The sequence below is a fragment of the Tribolium castaneum genome, chromosome 6 (genome assembly GCF_031307605.1).
Source record: "Tribolium castaneum strain GA2 chromosome 6, icTriCast1.1, whole genome shotgun sequence".
NCBI lineage: Eukaryota > Metazoa > Arthropoda > Insecta > Coleoptera > Tenebrionidae > Tribolium > Tribolium castaneum.
The window spans coordinates 8,622,817-8,630,798 of NC_087399.1; the positions used below are offsets into that span (position 1 = coordinate 8,622,817).

The window sequence follows — 7,982 nt, forward strand, 5'->3', positions numbered from 1 at the left end:
GTGTTTGTTTTGGTTTTGGTCATGTCGGTGTGTTTGTTTAGTTCGGCCATGATTGCAAAATTGTTGATTCAGGTTTGAGTCAACGACCTCACCTGTGGCACGTCTGGCTTGACCTCAGGTTGGATAAAAGCCGCCAAAAGTTAAGGCCCTCCATCATTCGCTCCAATCAATCAATCGATCAAGCATGCTTCGACAAGTCGCCATTTTGTGCACTCTAATCGCCGCCATTTCGGCAAGTTGCGACAAGGAGATCGTACGTCCTGTCGAATGGACCGGCGGCAACTTCGAGTGGCCGAACGGCGCCACCAAGTCCATCTACCGCTCTTCGGGCCGCTTCATCCAGAAGAACACCATTGCGACCCGCGCCCAGATCTACAAAGACGACGTCATCGTGGCCCTGCCCCGCTACAAGCCCGGAGTTCCCGCCACTTTGGCCAAACTCTCCCTGAAGCACAAAGGCTGCGAGGCGACTCTGACGCCCTTCCCATGCTGGTCCACCCAGGAGGAGGGCAACTGCAACGCGCTCCAATCAGTCGTTGACATTTTCGCCGACGCCAATGAGGTCCTCTGGGTGTTGGACGTGGGTGTGGTCAACACTCTCGAGACGCCAATCAGGCGCTGTCCCCCTAAAGTCGTCGCGATCTCTCTGCGAACCGGAAAGGTCGTCAAGACGCTGGACTTGTCGGGATTGGTGGCCCAGGCCTCCCGCTTGCAATACATCGCCGTGGAATACGCCCCCGATGGACGCCCCTATGCTTACGTCAGCGACGCGGCGACTAGATCCATTCTAGTGTTTGATGTTGCTGGAAACAGGGGCTACAGGGTGGTGCTCCCGAAGGCTGTGGTCGGGAATGGCAAACGCGACGTTCTCTACATTGCCCTGATCCAGAAAGGGTGTGGGAACAACTTCATCATCTTCTCCTACCTCTCATCACCTAAAGTTTTCTCAATCCGGACTGATTATCTCAGAGCTGGATGCACAGCGGGTAAAATCACGGACAGTGGGTCTAAAGACGGCAAAATCATTATCTTGGGTACTGATCTTGGTACCGCTGTGTTCTTCCGGTACGAAGGCAAACCGGAAGTGTACCGCTGGGACGCCAACCTCCCCCTTGCCCCAGGTCTCCCGGTCCTAGTCTACAAATCGAAAAAATGTTACTTGTCCACGCACGCAATCCCTGATCTCAAACGCGAAAGGATGAGGATCCTTGAGAGCAATTTCCCTGATTTTATCCAAAATACGGTAGGCTGTGGGGCGTCACAAAGGGTGACTCTGATGGGAGGGTGTGTTAACCCCAAGAACCCATTGCCCGTGCATACGTAAACGGTTTTATTGTTGAACTTGTTTTGTTGAATAAAGGCGATATTACAAAAGAATGTTGTATTTGAGTAGTTTTATTAAACGTTTGGTGAGTTGGGGCGACTCCTGGCATTCATAAGGGGGGCTGGGGTTGGCGAGGGCCCAGATTGAGTTCTGGGGGCCCGTATAGAGCTGGGAGACGTAAGGGAGGAGGTCGTAAGACTGCGCTAAGACGTTATAATGTTTGGCAATTGAGGGATTTCTGAAACAGGGGGCACATCAAATAAATCTAGCTTGGAACAAAAATAAAACAAGAAAAAAAATGGGTGTTATGCAACCAATAATACGCACAAGTAAATTTACTGAAGTATTGAAAATTTAAAATTAGATTAAAATTTCTAACGAAGCGTAAACCCATTAAAAGCAAACAAATGTACATAATTATTAAATGGAGAATTTATTAACCGATCTGGTGTTAACTGGGACACTTCGAATAGTTAATAATCATTAATCAAAATGTTATTTTAGCCGAAACAAATGTTTTTGTTAAATAATCACAATTATTTTTAATTTTAATGTTCAAGTAACTTTTAATAATAGAATTTTAAGAAAGAAAATAAATTAAGGACGTTTGGATGTGAATTACGGGTGATCAAAGTTTAAAAGTATGTGCGATGGTGGTGTAATGGTCAGCATAGTTGCCTTCCAAGCAGTTGATCCGGGTTCGATTCCCGGCCATCGCATCTTTTTTTTTACCTTGTGTCCCATCGAACTACTACATAATCCCGTGGTATGTAGTAACTGAGCCCATTTTTGAAATCTGCAACTAGAGAAGTCGAATTGCCTAATTTTTCGCCCAAGAATGTGACATTAACATTGAAAATTTCTTCTTCCTGAAAACAGGAAGTTGAGTTTTTTTTTTGATAATATTGGAGTGGAACCTGATCAAAATTTTCAAGTTCGGTCAAGTCTAGAGAAAACATCGCTCGTTCGTCGTCTCCTGTGAGATATAACTTCGGTTTTTTGCGTCCAAGCGCTAGAAATTTGGTCGAGACTGGCAAAAGTGTGTTTGGCGCCTCTAAGTTGATCTGCCACCACTTAAATTCGTTCAAGGAAAAGAGCAGTAAAGTGTTGGAGTCGTCTAAACCGATGAATGCTCTTGGTCCATCGACGACTAAAGAATTAAAGCTCCCAACGTCTTTAGGGGCGTCCAAAGTGTAATTAATTTTTTGGAAAATATTGTAAATTACAATTTTTGGTAAACATTCCGAGTTTCCCTTATCCAAAACCCACAAACGTGGTCTCAAAGCTTCCATATCTATGGCCACGACGTCTTGCAAATGATCACAGTTATTCCACGTTTGAAAATCGAGAAAAAAAGGATCTTTCCTGAAAATTTAACTGAAAAAAATTTCAAAAATAAAAACAATACCTGGGGAAAATCGGTTGTTCGTTAAACCATGACGCCTCAACCAGAGTAGGATGCGTAAAATTATTACGACAAGAGCTTCGAGGTAATGATAAAAAAGCTCGATTGCCATAAACGGCAACATTTGAGACATAATAATCCGAAGAAATGTTGTAATAAGACAAATCCCAACCAAAAATTGGGATTACCAAAACTAATACTGAAACTAATTGAAGCATTGTTGAAACTGGCTTCAAACAACATTTTGCAAACTGTAGTAAAATATTTGCTTACTTTGCTGATGCTTAATATGCAATTTTTGAGTAAATTAATAATGTGGTGTATATTGTGTTGCCTAACGCGCGGTTTTGATTATCAAATTAATTGCTATTTAATTAATTTTGTGTTATCTTTTGATGAAGGGAGTCACCCTTTGCCTCTCATCTATTAATTTAAAGTTGATAACACCAACAAAGGGACTTATTTTCACTTCCTTAAGCACAGTTGCAAGGACAATGAAAGGATTACTTAGGGTGATAAGGGCTAAACCCCAAGACACAGGGAAATAAAACAAGTCTCAACTTTTGCATAATCATCTATTTCCTAACTCTTCTTATCACAACCTAACGTAACAATTATCACAACACTAAAATAATCCAATAAAAAACAAGATATTGGCATAATCTGTAAAACCTCCCAATGAATTGCTATATTTAGTTACAATCAACCATCACAACAGCTCCAATTAAACCAAAAAACGATAAACTCGAAGCGATTTATGACCAACTTTGCTGTTTACCGGGTTGCTGATAAACAGGCAAAGACTTTGAACCGGTTTAACAAATTTTTATCTATTAACACAGTGACAATGGCAGCGAAAAGTTTGGCTCGGTTTGTGGTCTCCAGAATTTCCACCCCCGCCTCCAACAAGGCATTCCTTAACAACCCCAACATCAAATTCTACAGCGGTGAGTTTTGAGGTTAGAAAAACTTCATTCGGGGCCCGCTCTCACCCAATTACCCAAATATTAAAGATCAAGGCCCAGATTTGCATAATTAGATAGAACGGACTCGGAAGTAAACAATGATTTAATTTTTTCAACTTGATTATGAATTTTGAGGCGCTCACAAGCTACGTCACGGACATAATAGCGGACTTAATTGGACATTAATGAGATTTCGTAATTTTTTAATGAGTTTATTTGAAAAACAATAAGGATATGACAGCTTGAAGGTTATAAAAAACGTCAACTGTCACTGTGACAGTCGTCACATATACAGGGGTGGATCAATAAATTGGGCAAATTTTAAAATTTGATTCGATTTTTGCCAATTATTGTAGCAACCTTCAAGCGCTAATTAAATATGCTAATTGGTTTCAGTTCAAAAAAACTTCGAATTTATTAAAACGCACAAAGCTGGGGCCCGCAACAATGTGGGGGTGATTACTCTGAACCGGCCAAAGGCCCTTAATGCCCTTTGCAACGGCTTGATGCAGGAAGTTGCCGACGCTTTGGACGTGTTTGAGAAGGACAACGACGTGGGGGCTATCATAATCACCGGTAGCGAAAAGGCCTTTGCTGCAGGTGCCGACATCAAAGAAATGCAAAACAACACTTATTCGCAATGCGTTCGGGGCAACTTTTTGGCCCATTGGAACCGCGTCTCTGAGAGCGTGAAGCCGGTGATTGCTGCCGTCAACGGCTACGCTGTAAGTCCCCCAAAAAATAAAAAAAAAACAAGTTAATTATTTTGTCTAGCTGGGGGGCGGTTGCGAGCTGGCCATGATGTGCGACATCATCTACGCAGGCGAGAATGCCAAGTTTGGGCAACCGGAGATCTTGATTGGGACCATTCCGGGGGCTGGGGGCACCCAGAGGTTGACGAGGGTTGTGGGGAAGTCCAAGGCTATGGAGATGGTGCTCACGGGGGATCAAGTGCCGGCGCACGAGGCCGAGAAGATGGGTCTGGTCAGTAAAGTCTTCCCGGTTGAGAAACTGATGGACGAAACGGTCAAACTAGCGGAGAAAATTGCGAAAAATTCGCACCTAGTTAACGGAATGTGCAAGGAGTCGGTCAATACAGCGTACGAAACGACGCTCAGAGAGGGGCTCCACTTCGAGAAACGGATGTTCCACGGGACCTTCGCTACTAAAGACCGCAAAGAAGGAATGACTGCTTTTATTGAGAAACGGGCCCCGAATTTCACAAATGAATAATTTTTTTAATACATAATGTTTGAAATTTGTGTTTTCTTATTTCACACCTTAAAAAGAGGCCAGTTGGGTCATTACAAGTCATTAGTCATTAGTACCCTGAGCCTTAACAAAAAAGAGGTCAAAAAAAGACAAATGAAAAGAAAAAATTACATACAATAACAAACATAAAATTTTAAGACATCAAAATACATAAAAAAACATCAGACTTCTTTATTAAATGTTAACTGTTAAGATATTCGTCAATGGAATAGAAACAATCTTTTAAGATGTTAAATAAAATTTCTCACAATTTTAATTTAGATCAGAATTCCGGTTTGGGGCTGACGGCCTTCATCAGTTCTTCGCCAAAACACTATACATAAAATTACTACAATTAAAATCACAATTCAGCTTTGGATTGTCGATGTTCTTTCGGTTGCCGTTAAGAAACTAGGATTGAAAAAAATACAGTAACATGAATACCCCAAAAATTCTTTAAAAAAATTGTTAGTACAGTTTTTTAATAAAAAAATAAATTGGTCAAAAATAGAGTTTTTTTATTTTATTTTTAAACGATCGTTTAAATAGTGTCGACACTATCAATTGTTTCAAAATAGGTTGTTGCTAAGGCCATCATAAGGTTGCGGTATTTTTTTCATAACTTTTGAACTACGAATATTTTTTTCATTCAGTACAGTTCAACCTTAAAAAAACTGAATTATAGCAGTTTTTTGATAACCATTTTAAAAAAATCGTATTAGCCTTGAATTTTGACAGTTGACAATTTTGAAAATTTTAGAAGGCTCCCAAACCCTCGGTTATCGAATACACAAAAATTGTTCACTTATCGCAAGGGGTTCAAGGGCTGTAGTATTTTAAATAAACCCTTGCACATGAAAATTTGAACAAAAACATAAACATGTCAAAAATTGTGACAGATAAGTACCAATAACGTGGGTAAATTTTACTCAGTTTGAGAAAGTGAATTAAAAAATACAATAAAAATGTGCGGTTACTGTTTAAAATTTTAAAACTGGTGCCTATTTCTCGTACTTCCGGAAGCTCAGCCATTTTGAAAATTATTTAATTGAACTCAAAATGATCGAACTTTCGCATGGTGATACACGAAGTTCAGGTAAACATAAAAATTATATTGAATTTTTGATTCAAGCAACATTTTTTGAGTTTTTTTTCTTAGCAACTGTATTCATTTGTTACTCTTTTCTTTTTTATTTTATCGCATTTCATTTATTGTCGAATTTGTTATGGTGATTTTTTTTTAATATGTATCTGTTTAATGTTGCAAGGCGTTTTTATACGATGAACGATGATAAACACAAAAAGTAAAAAATCAGCCAAGAACTTTTTTCTATCTCAGAAATCAAATCACATAGAAATCAGCGTTTGCTTTTTGGTACGAGTACTTTGAATAAGTATTTGCAGTTTGAACAAATTCACTTGATTAATAAAAAATACTATTTTGTAACAAACGCTCGTTTCTGATGATTATTGATTTTTAGTTTTAAAAAAATGTACAGCAAATTTTTTTACTACTTCTTGAATAGTTTTATGATTGATGTTCTTGTTTTATTTTTTATTACTTACAAGGCATTTTGTTTACAATAATAATATATTGCGTGAGATCCAACTTTCAGTGGTGTAATTGTCTAATTGTCAAACAAATTTTTTTAATAGATAAAATTTGAATTATTTTATTTTTCCTCATTTCGCGACCTTAACTCGAGGCCGCTCTCTTCAAATACCTAGTTGCCAGTCGCGCGACTAGTAGTTTTTTGAAGATGAGAGGTGCAAACACGCAAAAAGTTGTCTTGTTTGAAGTCGGGGAGGATGTTTTGGACCGTGTGGCCAAATCCCTCAATTACCCTTCAGTCAAAGCGCTAAAAATCGACGTTTTGGTATTAAAAGAGTGGATGAAAACGCAGCCCTACCTGCCGGAAATTATGGGTAATTTTCTGGCACTTATTCTGTTCAAGACTGCACCCACGATTTTTTTAGCCGATAAAATGATTGAAAATTTTCTCATCTTAAATAAGGGCAGTATCGAGTTGACGAAAGAAAAAATCGATATGTATTATACCGTGCGTTCGCTTTTACCTGAAGTTTTCGACGAAAGTAACCCCAAGTTGCCCGAAATGAAAAAAATACTGGATGCAATGTAATTTGGAAAATTGGAAATTTTACCAAAAAAAAATTAGTCATGTTGTAGCTTTACCCAAACTCACCAAAGAAATGTACCGAGTGTCTTTCAGTAAAATACGCAATACAGACCTCTTGGAAAAAACTGATTTCAATAAAGTGATTGCACATTTGGTGAATTGTCAAGAAATTCGACTTTCGGAAGATGTAGCGTTTGGCGATATCTTTATTCTTGATGCCGCAGGTCTTTCGTTTAATGTGATGTTAAAATTTACGCCCAGTATTTTGTACAAAACTTTGATTTTAATATATGAGGTAACACAAATTTTTGGTCAAAATATTTGTTTGATTGCGTTTTTAGCGACTTTTTTCGATGCGACTTAAAGCAGTCTACGTTTTTAACGCCCCTCCTTTTGTCGAAAAAATTGTGACGATGGTTAAAGGCTTTATAAAACCAAAAATGTTCGACAGGGTAAGTTGTAATTTATTTAAGTGACAAACATAATAATTGTATTTTTAGATACATATTTATGCAGATAGCAGTTTTTTGCTTAAATGTTTCGAAAAAGAACAAATTCCAACTGATTACGGGGGCGAAGAGAAATCTCTTTGTGAATTACAAGGTATAAGTTTTTTTTAGTCAAGGATTTTGTTATTTTTTTGTAGAATTGGGCAAGTTGAAACGAGCCGAATACCAAGAACGTTTTGACAAATTGGACAAGTTGCGAGTCAATGAAAAACTGAGACCTGAAAAACTGAAAAATGATGAAAATTTGGGCTTTTATGGCAACTTTAAAAGACTTGAAATCGATTGAGGTTTAACTGGTTGCCTAACTAAGATAAATTATATAATAATTTTTTGTTTTATCATAATTAACATAGAATGTAGGTATAAAAAAAAATTTGTTGTTTTCGTATT

General features: G+C 38.4%; 3 protein-coding genes and 1 non-coding gene across 4 annotated transcripts; all 4 read left to right on the top strand.

The window, feature by feature from the left end:
* The first annotated feature begins 180 nt into the window (after window positions 1-180).
* On the top strand, window positions 181-1,324 carry yellow-g2. The gene is given in 1 exon segment (NM_001168310.1): window positions 181-1,324. A coding segment is annotated over 1 exon segment (1,140 nt). The 5' UTR covers window positions 181-184.
* Window positions 1,325-1,971: 647 nt separating this feature from the next.
* On the top strand, window positions 1,972-2,043 carry TRNAG-UCC (transfer RNA glycine (anticodon UCC)). Its single transcript has one exon. It is a non-coding gene; the product is annotated as a tRNA-Gly (tRNA).
* A 1,441-nt stretch (window positions 2,044-3,484) lies between these two features.
* LOC660433 (enoyl-CoA hydratase, mitochondrial) lies at window positions 3,485-4,952 on the top strand. The gene is made up of 3 exons (XM_966664.5): window positions 3,485-3,676; window positions 4,091-4,419; window positions 4,469-4,952. The coding sequence occupies exons 1-3, from the start codon at window positions 3,487-3,489 to the stop codon at window positions 4,925-4,927; spliced, it is 978 nt and encodes a 325-aa protein (XP_971757.2). The 5' UTR covers window positions 3,485-3,486; the 3' UTR covers window positions 4,928-4,952.
* A 1,727-nt stretch (window positions 4,953-6,679) lies between these two features.
* Window positions 6,680-7,980, top strand: LOC660374 (uncharacterized). The gene is made up of 6 exons (XM_008198344.3): window positions 6,680-6,871; window positions 6,923-7,082; window positions 7,123-7,378; window positions 7,425-7,535; window positions 7,584-7,686; window positions 7,730-7,980. The coding sequence occupies exons 1-6, from the start codon at window positions 6,706-6,708 to the stop codon at window positions 7,876-7,878; spliced, it is 945 nt and encodes a 314-aa protein (XP_008196566.1). The 5' UTR covers window positions 6,680-6,705; the 3' UTR covers window positions 7,879-7,980.
* Window positions 7,981-7,982: the final 2 nt, after the last annotated feature.

Bases quoted from the DNA above. Each gene is read 5' to 3' on its own strand.
- LOC660433 (XM_966664.5), top strand. From the start codon at position 3,487: ATGACCAACTTTGCTGTTTACCGGGTTGCTGATAAACAGGCAAAGACT. The intron at 3,677-4,090 runs GTGAGTTTTGAG...AATTGGTTTCAG, and splicing joins CAACATCAAATTCTACAGCG to TTCAAAAAAACTTCGAATTT. The intron at 4,420-4,468 runs GTAAGTCCCCCA...TATTTTGTCTAG, and splicing joins CTGCCGTCAACGGCTACGCT to CTGGGGGGCGGTTGCGAGCT.
- LOC660374 (XM_008198344.3), top strand. From the start codon at position 6,706: ATGAGAGGTGCAAACACGCAAAAAGTTGTCTTGTTTGAAGTCGGGGAG. The intron at 7,083-7,122 runs GTAATTTGGAAA...AAAAAAAATTAG, and splicing joins AAAAAAATACTGGATGCAAT to TCATGTTGTAGCTTTACCCA. The intron at 7,379-7,424 runs GTAACACAAATT...TTGCGTTTTTAG, and splicing joins CTTTGATTTTAATATATGAG to CGACTTTTTTCGATGCGACT.